This window comes from Malurus melanocephalus, unplaced genomic scaffold (assembly GCF_030028575.1).
Source record: "Malurus melanocephalus ecotype Western Australia unplaced genomic scaffold, MMel_1.1 scaffold_38, whole genome shotgun sequence".
In the NCBI taxonomy this organism is placed as follows: domain Eukaryota; kingdom Metazoa; phylum Chordata; class Aves; order Passeriformes; family Maluridae; genus Malurus; species Malurus melanocephalus.
Genome location: NW_026623270.1, coordinates 3,488,980 through 3,514,140, shown reverse-complemented (window position 1 = coordinate 3,514,140; position 25,161 = coordinate 3,488,980). Strand labels below are relative to the sequence as shown.

The following is a 25,161-nucleotide window of genomic DNA, read 5'->3' as shown; positions in this document are numbered from 1 at the left end:
TTCATCTATTTGACAAGCCCTCCCCTTAGGCGCTCCCCCGCTAAAAATAATCAACGCTTCAGTCTTTCATAGGAGTTTATCTTTAAAGACTGTGGGATCAGTGCTTTATTTCCTCTTTCAGCCAAACACTTTTCTTTCTTCACGTGGGAGAACTCGTTCCTTMTGCCTTGCACCACCACAGGCTTTGACAGGTGCCCGATACCCAGCACATGCAAGCTCAGCAAGAGCCTCGGGCTAGTCTGGGGGAGTTGGTGGTCAGCCCTGCAGTCCTCGGCATTGCTCTTTTTCTGCTCCTTAATTTTAACCACGTCAGGCATAACCAGACTACCCAAGGCAGGCTTGCTCCTCAGATCTGGGTGCGGTCAGTAAGGGGATGCATGCAGGGGGGCTGCCAAGGGCATGTACAGCTAATAAATTCCTATTGATGTGATTTAAGAAAATACCAAACAATAGCTGGCAAAATTGCTGTGGAATTGTATTTCTCAAGTAATAGAGTTCTGCAAAGCAGTAACTGCTCTCTACCACATATGCCATGAATTCATAAGACCCTCTCACTGTTTAGTTCTCAGTGTTCCCTCTGCTCCAATTTCTCCTTCTAGCAACTCTTTCAGGGTAAAAATTAAAGGTATTTTGTCTATTTCTCCATCAACTGCTCTGTATTGCCTCTGGTGAAAAAGTGCAAARCAGTGTACTTTAGGTTACACAGCAAGGAAGCACAAAATAATCACATTAACTGGAGAAATTTCAATCATGTATATATATGTAACCATTACACAAACAACATAGAAAGGAGGATTTCATTAAACTTGTTTGAATCTATGTTTGAAAAAACCCCCACACTGTATATTCCATCTAGTGCCTTGCCTTTGTAAGAAATTTTCTTCTTCTTTGAGAGTACAGGAGCACAGAATACAGACAGAAACTCCTGTCWGGGAACACTTTCTATTTTCAAGTAGACACCTGGAATCCTCCTCAGAAGYAACTGAAATGCTGAAGCAGCACCTAAGACAGATTTTAAGTTCAAGCATAAAACCTYTKCYTCCTCAAGTGCACRAAGYTCATTGCTGTMAGTCTGTCCAGTGTTAAAATATTTCTGCAGTGTTTATMTATTCTTTCTCAATCTCCCAYTTTCCTGGTAKCCTTTCAGCATCCACAGCTATTACAGKAAGAATACATTTGTGATTAATGATCMAGTACAGATAAGGTTATTCACAGATAAACTGAATACGAAATCGGGAAATTGATGTAAGCAACAAATTTGAGATTATCAGACCATGATTATAATGGGCTGCTCTAGTAATTTTCCCCCTTCATTTCCTTTCTAGATTATCASCACAAATCCCACCATTCATGCACTGACAGAAAAAATATGGGAAGTGATTTATCCAGTGTTGCATGGGCAGGAGTTCCAGTCATGTCTTAGCTACCTGACTGAATTGTCAACAAGAAGAATGCACCTTCATTTGATGTTGGCATCTGACTCYCTGCTTGGGCAACCAAGGAACTCCTCCACACCTGCAGGCAAATCCAAGCCTACCTYCCCCAGCACACAATTTTTGTTGTAACACAACAGATCTAACCTGCAAATAGCCTTACAGACATGCCTCCAAACCTGTTCCACTCCCAGACCTTTTTGTCCTTCTATGCTGCCATTAGGATTCTAAGGTCACCTCACTTCATATTAAAAGGTGACTTGTACTTACTTCACAAGTTATCTAAAATCCCAGGCTTAATTTTCCCACCACTCATGGACATAGAGAGAGTTCTAGTTTTCATACACAGCTCATTCCAAAATCTTCTAAATAGAGAGTAAATGAAGATATATTTCAGAGATAAGATGGGGGAAGGCGGAGGGAAAGCTTTTTCTCTACAGCTTTCTCATTCTTACATTGGAGAATTCCCTCGTGACTTACCCATATCTGAAGGGAAAGGAAGAAGGAACGATCTCCTTTTTCTCTCAGGGAAACAGCAGAAATTTAAAAAGTCTACATGCTTTACTCAGAGGAGAACCATGCCTTGTGCTTCACATGAGCAAATAAGAGCCTTTGAGTAGACTGGAGTAGGATCTGCTTCCCAAGAGACAAGTGTCTGTGTGTTATGTCTTAGCTGCTGGCCAGCCAGGATTGCAGAGGTCTGGAGAAGAGTAGGAAGACCCACAGGGGAGGAAGAGAAATACATGGGGAATTAATTCAGTGAAAGGAAATGGCTGAAAATTAGTGACCATGCTATTATTTGAAGATGACTGTGAACCTGACAGTCTGCGGCATAACTAATAGGAAACTTTGTGTCTGTATCATTACAAAGCATATGGCAACATGTGACTGGGTAACTAGATAAAACTGGGTCCCTTCTACAGCAAAGAAAAACCCCACCTAGACAAGCCTGTCAGAGCTTGGATGAAATGAGTTTCACCCTTTGCATTTACAGTCAACTATTAAGCCATTAAAGTGCATGACAAATTTAGTCTTTCTGTGCAGTCCTTCTATGAATACAGGCGACACTCTAGCTTTTAACTCTCAGATGTATATTCCCAGATCTGTGATTTGGGTAACRGAGTGTGGTTAAAGGTAACAGGAGYAAGGGGACTTAAGGAGCCAGCCTATTTCCAGGCAAAGGGCTTCTCTTACTGTATGGTGTTCTCGTGCCATCTAGTGGTACACAGGCAATGGTGGTAAACGCAATGGAGCACTTCATGTGTTTTTTTGCCATTCAGGAGCAGCTGGGGATTAAAAAAAGGAGATTGTATCTACAAAGGTTAAGGGAAAGCTCCTTCCATATGAATAGACTTTCTCTAGAAGCTAAACAATAGCACTATATCTATGCATTCAGCCCTTAGAGAGCAGAACAGGAGTGCCAGGTTAGTAATGCTGTTCACAAAAAAAAAACGAAGAAAGGAAAGATTATTTAAAACATAATTTACTTAGATCTTACAAAAGGTATTTTAATTCTGGACAGGGATATTATCCTGCAGGCAACGCTGTCTCCTATTACATAAGTTGACTCTGAATAATCTATGTAGAAAATGTTTCCCCAATTAGCTGCCCACAGAAGGAGTCTGCTGTCCTGGATCTAAGGGGAAGAAGAGAAACAAATTCCTTTCACAATACAGGGCTGCTGCATGATTGTGCAGGTGAAAATATACAGCCTTCAGTCAAGAGGGACCCTCGTGCTCTGAAGGAACACCCAAYAGATAGCAGGTTTTTATGCAGAGGATCTTTCACCATCCATGGCTACTCTCCACATGGATTTTCATAAATCAGTCATATTTAGTYCATTTTGCCCTGAACCACCAGTGAGATGCAAAACCACAAAGGGGGAACACACAGACAGTTGGMTTCAGCACAGAATTGAAAGCAAGTRAATTCTAAGGTAATTTTTGATTCAGAACTGGYTGCAAATCTACTATAATCAATTCCTGCAGATGATAGTGTAGTCTTCTACAAAACATTTGTCCAGTGTAAGTTAGTTAGCAGTCGAGCTGCATTGCTCTGTACTCTGGGTCTACCCAAATTTGCAGCACTGCAGTCTGCAGTGGAGTGAATGCTGGCTAAATACAGCATCAATYACAAACTGTTTTCAGCTGCTAATCAAATGATCCACAGAATATCAATTACATGCTGAAGAAATTSTCTACTAATCCCAAATAATTACATTCTTGAACTTTGAAATTTGTTCATCAACAWTTTACTAAATTAAATGAGAATGTAATATTCACAGAGAGTGTTATTCACTTTGATTTGCAGGAAAGGAGGTGCCTGCCAGATTTCTGCTGGCAATTAAAACAGACAACAGTTGACCGGATTTTGCTCTAACTTCTGTCCATTACCTCATTCATACTTCTACTTGTGTTTTGTCATCTAATTGTAAGCAGATAGTAATAACAAASCCAGCTAAAAGGAAGACAAACTTCAGAGTAAGAACCACTTTTTGTTACATATCAAATGGAGTTCAGGTATTATACCCACATGGATAAAAAAATCACAGCAAAAATAAGCACCCAAAAATTGAGATCTTGCTATTGACCTGTGCTTGCTGTTTTCTTGACTCTTCTGCCAGCTCAGCACACTTTGCATAGTACTCATGCTTGTTCTTTTAACAAATAGGAACACTGCACTCAAAGCACAAACTGTAGCAAAAATATACTGTGAGGTGGCAGATGTGAAATGAAGGACAGAAAACACATTGAGGTCAAAACCATAAGAAAATGGATAAACAAGAGGTAGATATTATTTTTCTGCTGTTCATTCATCATGAATGCACTCAAATTGTACCAGGCATGAGGGAGGTGCAATAGCTAAAGATCATCCTGTATAAAACATTCTTATCTTATGATAAGAACCAAGACACTTTTAAAGAATCCTTCTGGCCTTAGAGCTTTACTCAAAGATTTAATCCTGTTCCTTCCAAAACCAGCAATGTTTCATGTTAGCCCAAGATTTGCTTCCTGGGAAAGTGGCAGAACTGCAGCCATTTATGAAGCACCAATCTGTATCACACRGGGCAAGAACGGTTCTGCTGTGCCACATTCCTTCTCCATGCTTTATATGTATACACACACCTCTTACACACACATTCACACGTACTGGCACAGCCAGAGTTAGTGGTCACAACCAATAATCTCCCTGTCAGGTACCATCCACTGACCACTTTTGATACATGATGTTATTGTAGCAAACTGAGACATTTGAGGCRCAATGTATTTAAGGTTTGTGCATCATGTTTGTCTCTCACTGAGCCACTGAAATGTTCAATGCATAAAATATCCTYACTGAAACACAACCTGGAATCCTACATCTAGATGATCAGTTGTTGCTTTGACATCCTGGCTAGCAGACAAATACAGTATGTCTCGTTTCAAGGGCAGTCTGAAATACAGTTCAGCATGAAACAGATCCTGAATCTCTTTGAAGTGATTATACTTGCATGTGCTGCTTTGGCCTCCAAAGTAGTCAAAGGAAATAATCACAATTCTTTTCATGCCTCTTGAAAGTTAATTAAAATCAGTATTTTCAGTAGCTTTTGATTTCTAAATAGATAATGTATTTATAAATATTTTAAGTATTCATTTTGAAGTTTGTTTTTCTTCCCTTTGCAGAACCAGCTACTACAAAATTTAATTGATAATTCACCCTAGTTTAAAGTTGAGATGTTCTTACTTCACATAAAGTAAGTGATGTGATTTAAAGTAAAGTATGTGATTACTTAACATTTAAATTTATAAAGCTACATATATATAATGGTCCATCATTTTGTTTATTGATTACACCATCTTTTTGCTTTGATCAATATTTATATTTCACTGACTTCTAAATTATTCTTCTCTCATCACATGCTCCATCTTCATTTTCCAGCAAAAAGGGAAATGGAGACCAATACTAAAGAATGAGCTTCTGTGTTGTATTAAGTCTAAAAGGTATCCTGAGGAATAAAATGCCCTACACCAAAGAGGAGTGGTGACACAACTGTCCTGCTTGACAGCAGCTAAGTCATCACTCATTTAGCAGCTTTTAACACATACCTCCAGGAGTGACACAGATTTTTCAAGGGTCACTTAGTCTCCCAAAATTTAATCAGCTCTAAATTTAACACATACCAGCTCACAAACAGGAACAAACACAATGGCCAGCATAGGACAGCCCTTTTTCTCCTCAGCTCTTTGACCCCTTTGTGTGGACACCTACACATTGGCTGGTAGCTGTGGCTTGTCTTGCTCTGTTTCTTTTTTCCTCAGCCATAAACCCCAAAGAACAAATGTACTGGTACACTGCTACTGAAAGCAGACTAAGATCTTCAGACTGAAAAAGGGGTGACTTACATCMCATCTCATATTTATTTGTCCCAGGAAGACAAAACCAGCGGGCCTTTATTAACCCTTCCACTTGGTAATTCCCTTCTACTTGCACAGAGATATTTTTCACAGCAAGCTGCTAGGGAACATATTTCTTTTAGCGAAGAGTGGTACCTTGGCATTGGTCCCATAGAGAATTGGCTGTGCAGCCTTCTGCAAGCTGAATGAATAATTGCCATCCTATGAGTGAGCTAAAGGAATAGTTTGAAGATGTGAAAAGCCTTCTGACATTTGGACTACAAAAACAATGACACAGAAGCTTCATTAAAATCCAGTGCCTAATCTACAGACCAGTGTCCCTACTGCATATCCAACTGAAAAAAAAAAAAAAAAAAGTCAGCCTGTTAAAGCAGATCCTTTCTTCAAAGCATATCTGTGACTGCTCTGGGCCTCCCCAGCTGTGCTTTTGTCCAGCTGACTCCAATATTCACACTTTGAACTTGGTATTTGCGTGAGGTGCTCCTCGGGATAACTTTAGCAATGTTGTCACATTGTAGGGCAACACTGTTGCACTCATGTCACCCTTTCAAGCTGGGTCGCTTGTGATCTCTGTTTCAAGATTTTACCCTCAAGTAATAGACAAGAGCCTACCCTCAGGCACAGGACACTCCTCATAAAAAAATTCCAAGAGTTCTCTTAAAAATTCTTCAAATCCTCATCTTTTGATTCTGTGTCTCAAAAAACTTGGTAACTGATGCCTTGAGGTTATAGTCATTATCCATCTCACCGATCACCACTGTTTCCCATGTCTTACACTGTGTTACCTGGGTCTTGGAACGTCTTCGTTGTTTCTACCAGAGCTGGATCAACTCAGTTCCAATCTTGTAGCTAAGGTTATTACACGCACACAACTTGGAACAGGGCGTGATGTGGATCTGGTAACTTGCTGCTGCACTGATCCCAGCTTCAGTGATGCTCTTCCATCTTAAAGTCCAGTAAGTGGACTTACTGCCCAGCTCTCACGTCATTAAGTGTTCTCATTATTTACACCGCACAAGCACAGGAGAGTTCTACCTATATGGGCAAAGGCTTCGTTCTCGTAGATGCATGATATGGGTAATGTTAGCCAAAAAAAAAAAAAATTAAAGGCCTTGAGAGTTCTATGTCATGAGTCTGTTCTACTTTTGCAGTTCTTACTTTGACTAAGCAGAGGTGGGTGGAAATCTTCAAAAACCATATAGCAGCCCAACCTCTTCCTAATGATCTCTGTGGAGGTCTGACCAGTGACACAACACAATTGCAAGGCTGAGCCCCTCTGGAAACAAAARTTTCTTAGGACTTGGATGTGCAGGCAGAGTTAGCGTTTGCATTTTTATTCTTTTCAAGTTTTTTTGCTGGGAGCAGTTTATTAGTGCTGTGGATTCATGCTTTGTCAGTACCTGGCATTCAAGTACAGCTGAGGCTGCCTTGGAGTGCAAGCTGGATTATTTCTCAAGATTGATTTTTCATGGGCCCATGAGATCAATGTAGCAATTAAAGAAATAAATCAATCAGATGCTGACTGCATATATACTTGCTTAAATGTCTTTGAAGTGCTGCAGCTTAATCAGAACAAAACCACAACCTGAGGTAGGGGTTTGTGTACTTCTGTTMATCTGGGATACACAGCACCACATTSATACTTCCTCACACCCAGAAGGTGTTTTACTTTTATTGTGCTAGTGTGAATCTATATGGTAAGAAATGCTCAAATACACAACTGATAAACTATAGCTGCTACATCCCTGTGCACTGGCTCAGACCCAGTAACTGTTCCCRGGAACAGTTATTTCTGTCAAATGCAAGTTAACAGCACTTAGCTTGAAACTATTTGCAAAGAAGTTAAATACAGACAACCTGCTATTTTCATCAAGCAGAGAGCACTCAGATGGTTACCACAGCCCAGCTAATTTATRGGAATCTTACACTTGATCACACAGCTATGGAGGAGATGGGCACATACACCAGCGTGACCGAGTCCTCAGACCTTGCACTCGGAATCACTAATATTAAAAAAATTTAAAAAATACTTTCTAGCAGCATCCTTTGGGTTCTGGCTCACCTGTCTTGAAATGAAGATGGTGGAGTGGGTAAGGTGGTGCTGCTCCAGGAATAATGCCTCCCTGCCCTCATGGMATGGCCAGCTGGATTGCTAATGAAGCACCAGCTGCAATATCTTACAGCTCCGTGTTCAAGGGCAGACAAAGCCAGTTTGCTCATCCGTGCAGTGGAAGGAGATGGGCAGTTGGCCATGATTCCAACAAATGTGATTCTTATTCCTTTAATTATCTGGATTGTCACTCAACTCACCGTGTTGCACCTGATTTCAAGAGCATTTGYCTGACAAATTTCAGACAGTGAGAGTCCATGAATGCACACAAATTTGTCCACACAATTCAAGGAAGAAAGATCCTAGAAATGGGGGGAACTAGTTGCTCTCTGCAGCTACCTGATTGAAAGATACAGAAAAGATGAAGCCAGGCTTCTCTTGGAGATAGAGGGCACCAGGCCAACAGGCAATGGACACTATGGAAACATGGGAAACTCCATTTAGATAGCATAAAACCATTTTTTACCTTGAAACTGAACAAATGCCCAACAGGTATCCCTAGTTAAATGTAAAACAATTCAAATGCGAACCTTTATTTTATTCAACAATGTGCTGCATGGAAAGGCAAAATTTATTATTCTCTGATTGTGTTTTAAGTAAAGACAGTGCACTTATTTCCAAGTAGGCTTGTCACAACAGGAGCACTAATATGATTTACAACAGACTCTGCAGTATCATCAGCAGTTGTAAAGCAACTGAAGTATTTCCATTTGAATAAGCATTTGTAAAGGAGGGAGAAAAAAGAAAAAAAAAAAGAAAAAACCAGTTTATTTTACTTATATTTCATTATTCCAGAAATGCTTTTTGGATAGAATCTTTCCCATCTAGTAGGTGTGAGGGCTTGAGTTTTCCAACTATTATGTGTATCTTAGTTTCCAGAATTAATACATGGAGAAAAAAAAAATAATCTTCTTTGGTGTGAAGAGGTATATTGGTATATACCACTGCTTGTATTTTTGGAATATTTTTTTTAAACTGCTTTAGTTMTTTGGTTTTTAGTTATGAAACCACACTAGAAATACCTTATATATGCAAGCTCCTGCTCTTTGAAACTGAATTTGTTTGGCAAAGTTTCTCTGAGCGTCATCTATTTTGCAGGCTGAGACCTGGCAGAAACMATTTATTTCTGTAGCTGAGAGTTTATTTCTGTAGGAAACACTGCAACATGACAGGGATTCAGTCCTCCCTGTGTTGGTGTGGACTCCAAAGTAAAACACAGTAGTACCAGTGGGTACAAACTGCTTGTGAAGGGGTTTGATGGGGCAGAGCAGCCTTGGCTTCTTGGCTCGGTTCAGCTCCCTTACTAGTTTTTAGACCTTGAAAATGTGTAGACACAGAACTTCCTTTTTTTTTTTTTTTTTTTTTCCACTTTGTTTTGTTTGTTTTTTGTTTGTTTGGTTTGGTTTTGCTTGGTTTTATTTTGGGGTGGGGAGGATTCTTTAAATTTTATTTGACTGAGTTACARGAGSTCATTTCAGACTAGGCYTGCATGAGAARCTTCCTGCCATAGCTGTACCACTGAGAATGTGAAGCAGGGCTAGTACAACAGGTGAACACACAGCCTTATCTGCTAAATACCAGCAAAATTGTCTGTCAATGAGGAAAATAGTTTTTCCCACTGGGTAACAGAGGCATTGACATGGCCAAAATATGTATTTTTGCAAAACATTATCCACTCCATTTGCTCAGCTGACAAGAAGTGATGGCAAATGGGATTTGATCATAGAATTATAGAATGGTTTGCATTGGAAGGAACCTTAAAGATCACATAGTTCCAAACCCCCTCCTGAGCCTTCCACTAGATCAGGATAGATTTCAGATAAGGAGGGAGTTAACTCAGAATCACAGAATCTGTTGAGTTGGAAGGGATCCACAAGGACCGAGTCCAGCTCCTGACCCTACACAGGGCCATCCCCCAGGGTCACACCCTGTGCCTGAGAGCATTGTCCAAATGCCTCTTGATCTGTCAGGTTGGTGCTGTGATCACTTCCCTGGGGAGCTGTTCCAGTGTTCAGCTACCCTTTGGGAGAAGAACCCTTTCCTAACATCCAACCTAAACCTCCCCCAGCTCTTCAGGCCATTCCCTCGGGTCCTGTCCCTGGTCACCAGAGAGATCAGTGTCTGCCCCTCCTCCTCACAAGGAACTTGTAGATGCAATGAGGTCTTCCCTCAGTCTCCTCCAGGCTGAACAGACTGAGTGACCTCAGCCGCTCCTCAGCCACTTCTCCTCAAGACCTTTCACCATCTTTATTGCCCTCCTTTGGACACTCTCTAACAGTTTAATGTCTTTCTGACATTGTGGCACCCAGAACTGCCCCCAGCACTCGAGGTGAGGCCACCCCAGCCCAGAGCAGAGCGGGACAATCCCCTCCCTTGCCCGGCTGCCGATGCTGTGCCTGATGCCCCAGGACAGGGCTGTCCCTCCTGGCTGCCAGGGCACTGCTGGCTCATGTTCAACTGCCATCCACCAGGGCCCTCAGGGCCCTTTCACGGCTGTGCTTTCCATCCTCTCATCCCTCAAGGACAGCTGAAGCYAATTTGGCTGAATTTGCCTGACATTGGTGGCAGCAGAGATCAGAGAAAGCGTTCCCCAGAGCAGACAGAGCTGCAGGAAGAACGTATCCCTTTAGCCCTTTCCCGTTTCGCTGCCCCACGAGGGGGCTCTGCCCACTCGGCCATGGCAGCGCCAGCCCTTCCAACGCGCCGCTCCCAAATCCCTGGATTCCCTAAGCGACGTGAAAGCGCCTCTCACSTGTCAGGGTCTCTAAAGCAGTTTCAATTTCAAGGCGTTAAACTGCTACAGTTGCAGGTATAAACAGGATAAGCAGAATAGTAGTTCCCTCTGTGCTGCTTCCAGTGGAAGCAGCAAATACAGGGGGCAGGATTGATCGCGACCACATGATCGAACTGTGCCTGGAACGTGTGTAAATAAATAAATGGTAACTGGCAAATTACTTGTAAGCCTTGTTTGTACTAAATTTCCCCCAACCTAAGACACTTGTAGCAGCACTAGGTGAAGAAAAAAAACTTTATACGAGAGATCAATTACGTAGAGAAATCCTACCATGTAGGACAAAAATAGCCTCTTTCTACACATTACTGAACACAGTGAAGGGGAAGCGGGATTTAAAGAGCACACACTGACCAAGACATGAGAGCTGATTTTGACCTCATTGTAACTTTTAATACAACCTTCATTAAAATCTTTAAGTTAAAATGACTCTGCAATGGCAATCACAATAGTATAAGGAAAATATATATTCTAGTTCAAGAAGAGATTTGTCCCCACAATGCATGAGAAAAATCAAGTGATGAAAGTCATTGAAATGCCATTGTACACATCCCCTGGAACAACGCTCTGGCCATACAGGGAGCAGCAGCTGCCAAAGGCACAGTGCCTGACTGCTCACTGCTGATAGCAGATTAGTAGCACTAAAAGAAATAGAGGTGTAAACAGCCAGAGACACAGCGACATAGCGGGACAACGCACAGAAACAGCAGGGACAATTGCAGCTGCCAGCAGGGATGCACTCCATCCTCCTGCCCTGGGCTCACATCACCACCATAATGTCTTCCAGCGGCTTCCGAGTCAGCGCTGGCACGGTGGCGTCCTTCTTGGGATAGCCGACGGGGAGCAGCAGCAGCAGCTTCTCGTTCGCCGGGCGCTGCAGCAGCACCCGGAGCTGGGGGCCGCAGTTGAGGGGTGTGGAGGTCACCGTGTACAGCCCCGCGTTCTGCAGCGAGACAGACAGCAGCAGAGTGAGACAGAGCTGCGGGCCCTGTGCTAGCAGCTGTTCCCACCACACCTGTGCACATCCTTCTACTGAGCACTCCTGAACTGCTGCTTCCTTAGACCCTGCTGCAGCCTGTGGGACATCTGATTTGGCAGCAGCCTCAGATGGTTCTTCTGCTTACAGAGAAGTAGAGCATTTCTCCACCACAGCAACAGCACAGTCTGCCTGCCATGTCTGTGTGCTGTACAGCCAGAGCCTKCCTGCAGCGCTCCATTTGTGGGGAACTTGAGAGGCAGTTGTGGGAATATGATTGGAATGTCATCCCATGGGGCTGGGGGTTGGATTAGATGACCTTGAAGCATCCATTCCAAACCAAACTATTCCATGATTCTGTGATCTGGCTCTTACACAGAACTGTTTCAGTTCCTGCCTCCATGCAGCTGGCAGGAAGATGCCTTACAGCCATGTGAATACTTGCTCCTTCACAAGAGCTGTACCCCACAGGGATACAGGTGGCACAGGCTGTGCCTCAGAAGTTGTCACAGGAGTATGTTGGCTCYTCTGACAGTGGCTATTGTTATGGATTACATCAGAATCCCAAAATAAGTCTATGTATCACTCTTCCTTTCACACAAAATCTCACAAAAACCCTAAAAAAATATGGCAAACAATAAAGAGCTGGCATCATCCAAGGTATGACCACACAGCTGAGTCGCTTCCTGAGAGCTGCACGTGTGGATTTCAGTCTCTCTGTTTATGTAATGCAAGCATTTTTGGAGGCTTTGAGATACAAAAGTCAGCCAGGGAGAGGTGCCCAGGAAATGCATCTGTCATGTTAAGTAATCTCTGCAATCTTCTCAAGAGAAGAGATAATAGTGGTGGTGCTGAATGGTGCCTGAGGAGCAGCAATGCACAAAAGGAAGTGTCATTCAAAACAGAATGGAGGAGAAATGGCAGTGCCTGGTGGGAAACTGGCCTAATATAAGAGGAGGCACCTTGCTGTTATCTTGCTGACAGGCCAGGTTAACTATCAGAATAGCTTCTCTATTTAACACTTGTGTGAGTACATCAGATAGAAGGAGCAGAACTGAGCACWGAGAAACCACTGAGAAAATCTAACTGGCTGGTGTCAAACATGCTGAGCTTTAGAAATCAGTTCACTTTCAAAAATGCTTCAGAAAGACTCATTGAAATAGTACAGCCTGTTCTGTGGAGTTATGTCCCTGATATTTTTTTTTTTCAGCATTGTATACTAAAAGTGATTTGGTGTCAAGTTGTTTTATAGGGATTACTGAATAGAAGGGGACAGTATGGCACTGCACAGTCATGCTTGGGTAGTCTGAAGAGWCTGTCAGCCCTGTTAGCATAAGGCAAAAACCACAGGGGCTGAAGTCTGTGCCGAGAGAAGAGGGACAACTCTGGAAGCTATGTTATATTTTCTTCCCRTTAACCAATGCTGAGGACAGGAATCGCCTTCTCAGATGTACACCTGTGCAGAATAACTTTAATACCCAAAACTAACACATGTTGCTAGGAACTGGAGTAATCCAGAAGATTGAAAATGTTAAAATCTAAATTGGGTTCCACCCTCATTTGGTCAGAATAGTCTTGGTACGTAATCCAAACTAATATATTGAATCCCAGTATGTCAGTTCTGTCAACGTACCTGCAGTGCAGCAAGCAGGATACCACAGGCAATAGAAACACTGATTTCATTGTAGTAGTGGGTCTTCTTTTTGCCATTTGGAAGCCGCCCATATACCTGCTTGAAAATGAGGATCAAATACGGAGCAGTGTCCAAGTACTCTTTGATCCAGTTTGTTCTGCAAAAGAATGTTTAAGACATTTATTTTGGAACCTTTTCACTTTCCTGTAAGTCACATTTACTGTCTGCAAAGGGGCACTAAAGGTACATGACAATTGTAGCAGTAGACTAAATCTTAGAAAAATTATTGCGAAGGATTAAGTATTATCAGTTTAAATAGAAACATTTCAGAAAAAAAAAAAAAGCTTGAATAGAGTTCTCAATTTTAAGAGATTTGGCTGAGGAGTTGATGGGCTGACTCTGAAGGGTGGAATKGCATACAAATAAGAGATAGTTCTTGACCTCTTATCTATGAACTGGCCTCACAAGCATTTGCCTTTGAGATTATTTAATTCCTGGATTTTGCACATTTGCTTGTTATCAGCAGTGCCAACTTTTTTTTGTCACTGCGGGGAAAACTGCTGTCAGAAAAGTTTAAAACTTTTTTGTCTAATGTCTGAACCTAAATGTATTCTCATGGCAAAAAAAAAAAGTTACTCTGGGTATTTGATCCCAGTTACAATTCATTTGCTTCCCAATTTATTAAATGACAATCACGATATAGATTTCAGACAAGAAAATGAATGCTTTCTACTGCTGTCACTCAAAATGTAAGAACTCCTGGCATTTGGTTGTTTGCATAGCACATAAATTTGCAAGCACCTAAGCACCCTGAAACAGGCAGGGCAAGTCAACCCTACAAAGCTTTGTGCATGTGCTCCATTTGACAAGCCAAGACTCAGTAGACATCTTCCCATTGTGTGAAGTTAAGAAGTCAGGCAGATTTTGAAGGGCATTTAGAACAACTAAATATTGTATAATTCAGCACTYGGATAGGGAAAGGCCTTGGGGCTACCTCAGTCAGTAGAAAAGCTCCCAATGACTTTGGGAGTTTCACTGTTTGGCAAACAATAGGAAAAATCTGGGACAAGAGTTTCAGCCACTGAGGTTACATAGGAAAAAATAATGATGGAGCCAAGTGCTTGGAAATATTTCAAAATGGAGATAATGTAATCCCTTTTACTGGAAGCAATTTTATGAACCAGYGATGACGGCACAATTCTACACATACTTGTAAGTTTTTGTTTCCAAATATGAATCTTAGAAAAATATAAAAAGTGAGAGAGAGGAAGAAAGAAAATTATAGAAGTCTTTCCTACACTGAAACAACAGCCCTCTTCAAACCCCTTAGCTAACTGACTTTTCATACCTCAATCTTTTCAGGTCATTAACCCATCTGTCACCCATCCTTTTTTTGTAGTTGATTTCCTCCTCTTCTTCTACAATTTCACGTATCTTATGTTTTAAATGTGGATCTTGCACTACCACAAAGGTCCACGGCTCAGTGTGTGCTCCACTAGGTGAGGTACCTTCATAAAAAACAGGGAAAGATGAAAACCCAGGAAGAAGGGTGGGCAATGAAAGGTTACATCTCTTCCTTGTGAGCTTTCAGGCTGACCCGCTGAGCAATGGGCAAGCAAGTGAACGCGATGGGAAGAAAAGGACTGAGACAAGTTTTGGCAGACAATCCTGTTCATTCCTTTCTCAAAGAATGTCAAATCCTATTGAAGGGCAGACATTAGTCCTTTCCTACTGCCATCTTACAGGAAGCTATCATTTAGGATTTGTAAAAAATTCCTTTGCGTTTCTTAGGAGGAGGCAGTAACATAGCATGGTGCAATACATGAATGCAGCAATGGTATTACAAAGTGTTGCACCAAGAGCARAGCACAGTCAACYCTGACACGGGGTTTAGCTAAAGGGTGAAAATAATGACTCTCAGGAAAACAAGGCTAAGTGACAACCTGCAGGACCCTGTCACTGACTGACAAAGATAAGGACAAAGATAAGGAGCTGTACAACACAGACATCTGCCATATAGCGCACAGGTTTGAGGTCGTTGTCCCAAAGACAGCTGGTGTAGAAAGGTGTGCACATATCAAATCTGCACTTGCTCACATCTCTGGAGAATATTTTAACTGCCTAGAGGTTAAAAGTCAGAGGCTGAAGAATACAGTTATCTGCACAGGTTCACTGATATATACTTGCAAAGACTGCTTAGATCTCTCTGGCCTCTCTTACACAGTTTAAAATATTTGAAGATCTTGAATACATACAATACTAAGGACTGATTTTAGTTTGAGAAACGTTGAAAAAGCAGCTTGAACTATCTTGATAAATGGAAATATKTTTATATTGTGAACCTTGCCTCTCCTCAGGTTTGGGTAAAATCTGATGGCATTTATGCTTCCCTTTGTTTTTATTTTCTCTACACAGCCCAAAGCTTTCAGGRTTACTAAGTACTTCATCTGTACGCCAGGCTTGTTTGCTTTGCTGCATTTGCCAAAACATGCTCAGTGTTTTAATGACTCCAAGTTAATTAGAAGGAGATGGAGACTCATTACAGTGCAGTAACAAAGCTGCTTACAGTTTTTAAAGGGAAAATAATGCACCTCAAATGTGGCGAATCTTTCTATTATTAACCCTGCTAAAGGCTACTGAACWTTTCTCTAAGGGAGCTTGGGAGTATTTTCTATACTAGCAGGAGATGGCTCATAGAATAAGAAAAATAATGAGGGYCAAAATCACTCCTGGCTGAAATCAATGTTACTAAAGCAGAGATGAGATTAGGCCAGGACATGACAGTAATGATTTGAAACACATAAATTCTCAACAACAACAAAAAGATAATCAATTTCTGACATTCAAATAACCTTTATAAGGGTCCTCAGCCTAACATTCCAGCCATGTGCAACACTGCTATTGGAAAGACTGRAAAAGGTTTTTTGTTCTAGACTGAAATGCTTCCCCTTTATCAAACACCAACCATTTATGTCAACCAAAATATTTTACATGGCTGAGACAATTTCATCAATTTGTTTGGGGTGGGAATCTAAAAAACAAAACCCACACATGATAAATATCACCATAATGCATTAAATTTTAAAGCATGGGAAAAACATGTGGCTTGACATTTTTGAGAAAACACTTCAATCTTTCTATTCCAAAGATGTCTCAATAACCTAAATTTTATTTTAAATMACATCTTTTAAAGGTTGAAATTGAAGTGATTTATTTCATGCTGTTGAAATGCTCTTCTTCCCTTATGGGTGAGCTGCAAATACAAAGGAATTGGGAGAGCTCCAAACCAGTCTCTGGCATACTGTTTTTCAAGCTGAGCAGTTTCCGATCAATCAATAGGTTCTAATTCATTCCAGCTACAGGTGAATCTAGGAAAACCATAAGCAAAACAGCAATTCCCTTGGCTTTTCCACACCACCTTTCCACAATTACACAGCTGAGCAGCAATGCGGATCCTATTTTTTTTTTTTTTCCCAGACCTTGAACCACTCAGTACATACCTGCTGTTCTGATGACATTATCAATAACCTCCCTGGGGACTGGCTCATCACTGAGAAACCTGACAGAGCGCCTCTTATTYAGAAGCTCATAAAATGCCTGTGACCTTTTAATCATTTCAGCCTCAGAGTAGCGCTCGCCAGTGAAGGGGACGTGGGCAACATTTTCCTCCAGTCCTTGCCACTCTTCATCACCCTCTGCAAGAAAATACAAGTGGTTACAGATTTTTTTGCTGGAGAATGCTGTTGATATCCTTGGCATTCAAACTGCAATGCACTTTGTCCTGCACTGGCATAGACTGCACTTCTACACCACTGGTAAGGCAAAGTCTGAGGTTGCAGTTGACACAACTCATTGATCCCCAGCTCCAGGTACTGAATAAACACCTTGTTTAAATACCAAGAGGCAGGAGRGTCCTGGCTGGCTCTAGCAAGTGTGATCCACAAAGAAGTCATTGCCTGCTCCATTTCAGCTGGCAAGCCTCCCTGTAAGAATGGGTTGCAAGCAGTGAAAAGTGGACAGCTTCCAGCCTACTTTTCTCAGCAAGTAAATGTGAACATGTGTGTTCCTTCTTGAGCAGTTTAATAAAAAGAAAAAATCAAATTAGTGAAGTTAAGGAGAGAGCTTAACTGCCAATATGTGTAAAATCTCCCCTGAAGAGCTGAATATCAACTTCTTCCATAGAATAGACACCATGTGTCTTCCATAGAAGAAGTTGACATTTGTTTCATAGCAGAAGCACTGCAAACCTTGGCTCCRCAGAAATCCTTTGTCATTAAGCTCTTTGGTTTCCCGATACTTTCAGTGTAACAGGAAATGGATGACAGGCATCTATACTTAGGATAACAACATATCAAATGTAGGATATTGCRTTTCTTATCTTTAAGAACTCAAAATGGTTCCCCATTTCACTGAAACCTGTCTGTTTATTTTGCAAAATGAATTTTCTGTTGTCTCTGAGGTCTCTTTCTCCCCTATATTCCTAGCGTCAGCAGGGATGGCATTTTTTTTGCAACTATGATGTGGGAGTTAAAGCCATTTAAATGCTGCATTTTGACYAGTCAATAGTATTGAGCAATGTGCTACAGAGAGCTGAGTCAGGAAAAAATATTCCAGTTCTTTTTTAGTTGCTATTAGGCTATTATTCCTGAATCATAGCAATCTCCAGAACAAATTCAAACAGCATTTACTTCTGTGTTTTAGTAGTATGCAGTTCCCTAAGAGAAAAGGCTGATTTTTTTTTTCATTTTAAAAGCAGTGAAATATTCACAAGTTTGGCTCAGACTGTGCAAAGGGGTGAAATAAATCCAGTTTCATACATTGAATCTAAATTGAATGGTTCTGGTCCCCAAACAACACACATTTCATTTTGCATACAAAAAATACACCCTGAGAATTTGTTTTGTTTAGCATTTCATGGCTGTTATAAGCACTCTTGGTCATGGTCTGCAAGGACCTGGCTCCAAGTTAATGGAAAGCAGTGACCCCCTGTAAAAATTATTTTTGTGTCCATCTTGCACACTCMTAAAATAAAAGGGTCCCTCTTGATAATGTTCTCTTTGTGGTTTACACTTAGTAAAGTAGTGCTGAGTGCTTGCTTGTAGGGTTTTTTTTCCATGCAAGTAGAAAAAGTGAACCTGCTGTTTGGTCAAGGTAGTTGTAACAACCAGGTGAAAATAGAAATGTACTTTCAGAGATTCTGAACACAGAACAAAGGTGAGGCAGCTAGTGAGAGTGGAAAACCTTAATACACTCAGCATGGGAATACTGGCTGAAGCAGAAGCACCCAGAAGTGAGGGAACTGACCTATAAAACCAAAACTCTTCTGGCAATTTTTTTAAAAAACAAATTCATCTATTATATATTCTCTTCCACCATGTGTCTTTCATTCTTTCTTAGCAGTTAACATTATCCATATGCTAACTTAAAATCATTATCAGCACCATCTGTGTAGTGCATGCTCTCTGTATCTTTAATTGCTGTGTTTAGACGTACTCCTGTTTGTATGGTCATGTTATWCAATACCACAAGTGTCTTGTTTACATCTCCATGTACTTCACCACTTGATGGACAACAGACATCCTGCTAAAAAGTCTATTATCTTGTTAGCCACATTCTCAAGATTGCCATCAATTCTGTTTCCCATTTACAGTAGTCATCAAGCTTATTGCTTTTTAAGCAAATCTGGAATGGTTTTGGCTCAGACATCCCAAATGGAATCTCATTTTAAAAGTACTAATTTTCTGTCTCTATCAGAAATTCCTTGCTGGATACATTTTAAGATGATGACTATGTTCTTCCCAGCAGTCCATATGGGAGGTTATAATCAGCCTGCAAAACATGAAATAAATTTTACCTCAGTTTAAACCATAAGTTCCTAAAAACAAACTCACACTGAGAACAATAAGTTGTAATTTCACTTCTGTTGGCCACTTATTTTACCKACACTCACATTTCTCTGTGTTGCTGGCTTCCAGTTGTATGTCATTAAGAAACTTCACTTGTACCTCCTTGGTTTTATGCAAAGAACCACTAGATAATATTAACAATTGATCCTGAAATTGATCCTTGAGAAATCCCAGCCAAGACCACTGCATTTGCTTTCCAAACAAATTTCTGCTCTAGGGAATTGCTTCCTAAGCATATAATTCTACTCCAATTCTTTTTTTCCAGTGTAAAGACATGATGCATAGRAAAAAAATTAAATGTATGTAAATAAAGCTTTCAGATTTTTGGGCTTAAATTCTGGGTAACAGACACTGTGGGGGTTTTGTTTGATTGAGGCCAGACTCCTGGAAAATGGGCCACTACAGGAATCCCAGTAGTGAATCCARCCCTGAACTGAGTGTGACTAATAGGGAACTAAAAGAGATGGATTACCCTACTCGTGGGCTATAAATAGTGGTTAGCAGGCTGATCCTGGAAACTTCAAAGTCAGGGATTTTAAGCAAAAGAGTACCAAGTTGGAGAGGTGTAGACCCTGGAAGAAAGAACGCAGCATCAAAATATTGCGAAAATTACCTCAAACTGGAATATAGTTGCAGAAAGTTTGTTAAGTTCTTCACAGAAATAGAATGGCTGTTACATAAAGAGAAGACCTGAACGGTAATGTGGTGGCTACCCTCAAACCACAGGAGGGCTGGAAGAGAATCCTCTAAAATCAAGAGGATGGAACAGATAAGATACATACACAGTAGTGTTAAATACATTTGGGCAAGCTGGAAGGTAGAGGAGGGTTTTTAACCCACAGCTTGGAGTTCTGGACCAGCCTTTCTGCAAGGTTAAAGAGAAAGGGTCACAAAAGTCCAGTTTTCATGTTCATTCAGATGATGACAAAAACTGGATGTGTCTACAGCAGCAGGAAGATAAAATACAGTAATGCACCATGTCCACACAAAACATGAACTGTCATTGAAATGGAAATGTAAATTGTGACTGCCTCATTCATGTCAGTAGTATTATCAAGATATGGGAAGTCTTTGAAACTGGGGAGAGGAAAAATACTTTTGAGTGGGACAGRTCTATTATAAGAAGTATCACAAGCAACCAGCAGTGTGTTTTCAGAAGAAATGAAACATTTGGGACTCTGTGGATTGCTTTGTAGTCCTTAAGTAGAGTGTATCACCAGTGTCACCACAATTAAAGATGTAATAATAAAATGCCTTCGCTATTAATCTCTGCAAGTGATCCCCAGAATAACAAGGTTACAAATATAATTCAGCCTCATCTTGCACACCACTATAAACTGGGTCTGTATTTACCTCATCCATCAGTTGTATGGCTCTGAATAAAAAAAAAAAAAAAAAAAAAAAAAAAAAAAAAAAAAAAAAAAAAAAGATCAATATATAGCTCCCTAGGCTAAAGACTGAGGTACTTTCTGCAACAGTCCAGTTCTATTTGAAGCAATGGGAAACAAGGTACCACCACTTTGTGGTAAGATGCCTGCTACTGCAAGGTAGCCCTTGTGACCCATTATTCAAGGCAAGGCTGAAGAAACATAATTTTCATCTTACCTAACTGGTCTAATTATACATGGCAAGCCAGATATACGCAGACAGAGCATCCTTGCCAATCCACAGCACAACAATCTCTCATTCTGGATCTTATAAATGAAGGAAAAGGCAACAGCATAGATGGGCAAACCAATCTGAAGTATTGCCAGTGAAAGCATTAAACAAATGCACTGAGTGCTCTGCACTTAACATAAGAACTGTGTTTCTGGCTGCTCCGAGAAAAATCCATTCTTCAGCTATGGAAAGCAGAACACTGACAAGCTCAGGRGCACTTGGCCCTCACCCTTCTACCCTTCATTGCCAATAAGTGACCCTACTGAGTCTGCCCAAGCAGTTCAGCTACTCACACTGAATGCTCTGCTGCTCTAAGGTATGTCCTTCTCATGGGAAGCGTCCCTGACGGTTCCACTTCAGGGAGGACTCACGGGGCTGATGTCTACAAGCAAGGTCAGTGCTTTTGCAGCAGAGTGCTTCACTCTTGCAGCAAATAGACCTTGCTTTGGTCAGGGACACGAATCAAAAGACCTGGTTTTTAGCTGCCCCTTCCTATTCAGGGGGCTGTTGAAAATTCAGCTTGTTCAGTTTGTTCTAAGACAGCCCTAGATTCTRGCTTTAGACAAGGTCTTAACAGTGCTTCATCTTACCTAACTCAAATTCTATTCAGAGGAACTTTATCTTTAAACACAAGCCAGCTTGAGGTATTTAAGTAGAAATGTGCTTGTCTGTAAAGCAAGATAAATTAATAAAATAGCAGCATTTACACAGCAGGTAAAGYATTATTTACTATTAAAAAAATCTCTGTTTACATCCATGTTTCTATTTCGGCATCAGTGCAGACAGTGAAAATTTTAATACTGGCAACAAGGTTAATATGTTTTGATCCTTAATTACAGCTTCAGCAGAGTAGCAGATCCTTCCTAACTCTTCCACTCCTCCCTGCTACTCTTCTCACTTAGGCTGGGCTTTCCCCTGCTAAAGAAAAACTTCCCTAAGAATGATGAAATTATTTTAATATTTTTAGAGATAAAAACCATGAATGTTTTGCAAAGACACTGGTTTGAATCAYACAGCATTAAGGGAAAGATGATTATTTGTTGCCATAAGCAAAATAGCAAGAAAACCTAATTTAATATTGGAGGACATGGTAAATTGAGAAAGGTTTTATTTTAAAGCAAATAAAACTTCTAGCAACAGTACCAACATGTCTACCTGTCAAAAATTTTTGCAGACAGTTTTAAACTAGCACAGTTTGGAATTTAGCACCTGAATAAAAGGGAAAGAAACTAACATATATAATATTGACAYTTTATATATGGAGCTGTGGCAATGAGGCTCCTTGTTAAGAGCTAATAGGTTTGTTTATGCAGAGAATCTAAATTTTCAAACTCATAGAAACTAAGCTATAGTCCAAGATGACAATTATAATTTGAACTACCCACAGGAATTTTAATTTGCAGCAATTTAGCTGAATTAGTAAGCCATTAGTGACAAAGAAATTATGGCGTAATTTTATACAGAACCTTTTTTGCATTGAACTAAGGAGGATGCAACATGTGAATTAATTTTTAAACAAATTTTGAATATTTGGAAAATAGTCGGCAAGGTTTAAACCCTTCCTGGTATCAACTATTTTTGAAACTGATATATAGCATTACTCAAAGAACACTGAACACTGAAAAAAGAGCAATAATGGTTCTTWGAAATAGGTCTATATGCAGAAGAACAATGTAAGTTTTAAGATTCCTAGAAGCAGGCTGAGAGAAATTGTCATTATGGGGAAAAAATAACCCAGACACTCCTTAAAAAGTCTTCAAAATCACCTTGAAGTAGAAAGAAAAAAGAAAATAGCTGTAATAACTACCACTTTATAAACTTCATAGGAACAGAACTCTGTAGATTTTTATTTCACAAGGACATAAAGTGAGTTTATGGAGGATATTTAGGAACTAAGAAGAAGGAAGGGTACATTTTGTGTTTAATTTTTTGTCCAAGCTGTGAATCAGAAGCAGCTACTGAAAACAAAGGGCATTCTCTATGGGTTCAAATATGCAGTTGAGTGAACAGATCAGCACCATCACCACATTTTGTTCTTAAATATTGGATCAACACAGCTCCCAATGAAGCTGTTGTGGACATTCTCAGAAGCCACAAATGGAGAACCTTTTTAAAAACAGTAATAAATCCATTTCCAACTTTTTAGGGGTGCTGAAACCAAATATGTAGCACTGGGTGATAAAGTGGGATGACTTGCAGATAGAAACTCTCTGCTCAGGTCTTCCCTTTGCTCTCACTAATAAGGGCTGGGAAGAGGCTGTGGGGAATTCAGCAGGATCTCCTCACTTTCCTTGCACTGCCATAGATGCCCCCATAGGTCTGAGATCTGCTGTACAGGGGAACAGGCAGGAGTCTTTGAGAACATATTTTCTATTTCTAATTTTTRCACTCTGATCTGTGGGATCTGARGRGAATAGAGATTTACACCAAGAGTGACATGACATRAGGATTGCCTCYTYCCTGGGAGCTGACWCAGGGARCAGCAGCAGTGCTGCACTGTGCATTGCTGTCTCTGTGGAGAAGTCCAGAARATTGCACCTCCTTTATTCATATCAGCAGATAAAATTCAAACAACAAAAGTGCTTGGGATAAGATTTTTCTTACCTTCTTCTTCTAAGGGGTGGTCAGTGCCATCTTTTAAATCTTCATCCACCCATGGGCGAGATGGATCCTTGCTTTTAGTGTCCCGTTTTTCCTTCTCTCCATTAGTCTTCTTCAYTATCACCCCAATCAAAACACATATAATGGCTATGAAGACTGGGGTGAGGGAAGAAAAGAGTGCCATGGTGATGGAAATGTGGTCCCTTTCCTCCAAGTTCAGTAGTTTCTCATGAAAAGGAGAGGCTGAAAGGGGAAGAGTAGCAAGGCAGGAAGCAAAAAGGGGTGGACTCAGGGTTCAGTCCTCTACTCTATCTCGCTTCCACTTATCAGACACCGCCCCCACAATCTCATCTGTAATGGGCTCCTGATGTTAATAAACAGCTCCTGATGTTAAAAATTAAAAAAAAAAAAACAACAAAAAAAACAACAAACCTCCAGCCGCAGGTTTATATATTTTCTGGAAAAAAACAGCTTATAGACAGCAAGCAGAGGCACAGACCATACACACAAATACTGTTCAGTGCAAAATAAATTTAAAAGCCCCAAGGACTTTCAAAACTCCAGACTAAGGAAAAGAACTTTCCCTCTATTATTTTTATTGCTATGGTCATCCCAATAATCTTCCTTGCAACAGTGATTATGAGAAGAGCCAAGTGGGAATATAACCTTTAAAAACTAAGGCCACCTCTCCAATGTTTAATCCATAAAATTAGTCGTTTTACATGTATCCCGGGAATTCAGAATATCACCAATCAAAAATCAGCTTGCAGCACCACCCTTGGCTATGTGAACAGTTCAATAGAACAAATAAGTAAAGGGGCAGCATTACCTCTGTAAAAAATGAGTGAGACAATTCACAGAGCTCTGTGTTCATCCTGGATGTTCTGGGGGAACTGAAAAGAAGAATTCAAGGAACCAAAGGAAAAAATATGTGAGGCCTGCAGTGAATTTTACAGYCATGTTTCAGCACCTTATCACAGATTAAAAGCCGATAGGATCCTGGTATAATCCAATAATGGTCAATGTCTAAATGCTTAACCCATTATTTACCTCAGCCAGCTGTCTGGGAACTGAACCAACACCGCAGCTCTGAATTGCTATTTTTATCTGGGGCTGTGGGGACATGCTGGATAATGAAATATCAGATGGCAGTGGGTGCTGAGGGCTGTGCTGGAGAGCAGGGCACAGGGGCACTGGCTGCATGCAGTCACTGTGCCCATCAGCCCTTCTTGGCACCTGCTGAGCACAATYCTTGCCAAGCCTTATCTCATGCCTTGCAGGGCCATTTCTGATGTCCCAGCATCTAAGACAAGTTAATCTGCATTTTGAATAAGCCTCTCAAGACGAGTGGGAGCAGTTGTGAGTGTAGCCATGCCCGGAGATGGTGAGTCCCAGGGCACCCCAGCACCGCAGCTGGCACCTGCAGGTGACATTGCTGTCCCAGTGTCCTCAATGTGAAATCTGGGACACAAATGGGAGACAGAAGCTGGGTGTGAGCAGGTTTTATCCTGACAGGTTCTCAGCCCATTCCCTACCACTCTTGCCTCTCACCCCACCAGTTTTGCAGCACTGGGCACACCCTCACTAATCCTGTTTGACACTGTCACTCCAAGGGCTCCCTACCTTCCAAGGCTCCAGCAGATACTGCCAGCTGCCTT

General features: G+C 40.9%; 1 protein-coding gene across 1 annotated transcript; it reads right to left on the bottom strand.

Moving 5' to 3' along the window:
- Positions 1 to 11,096: 11,096 nt before the first annotated feature.
- IYD (iodotyrosine deiodinase) lies at positions 11,097 to 23,814 on the bottom strand. The gene is made up of 5 exons (XM_057364456.1): positions 23,507 to 23,814; positions 16,838 to 17,032; positions 14,686 to 14,845; positions 13,338 to 13,494; positions 11,097 to 11,671 (listed from the first exon to the last, which is right to left on the bottom strand). Exons 1-5 carry the CDS (start codon positions 23,685 to 23,687, stop codon positions 11,489 to 11,491), a joined length of 876 nt encoding a protein of 291 aa, XP_057220439.1. The 5' UTR covers positions 23,688 to 23,814; the 3' UTR covers positions 11,097 to 11,488.
- Positions 23,815 to 25,161: the final 1,347 nt, after the last annotated feature.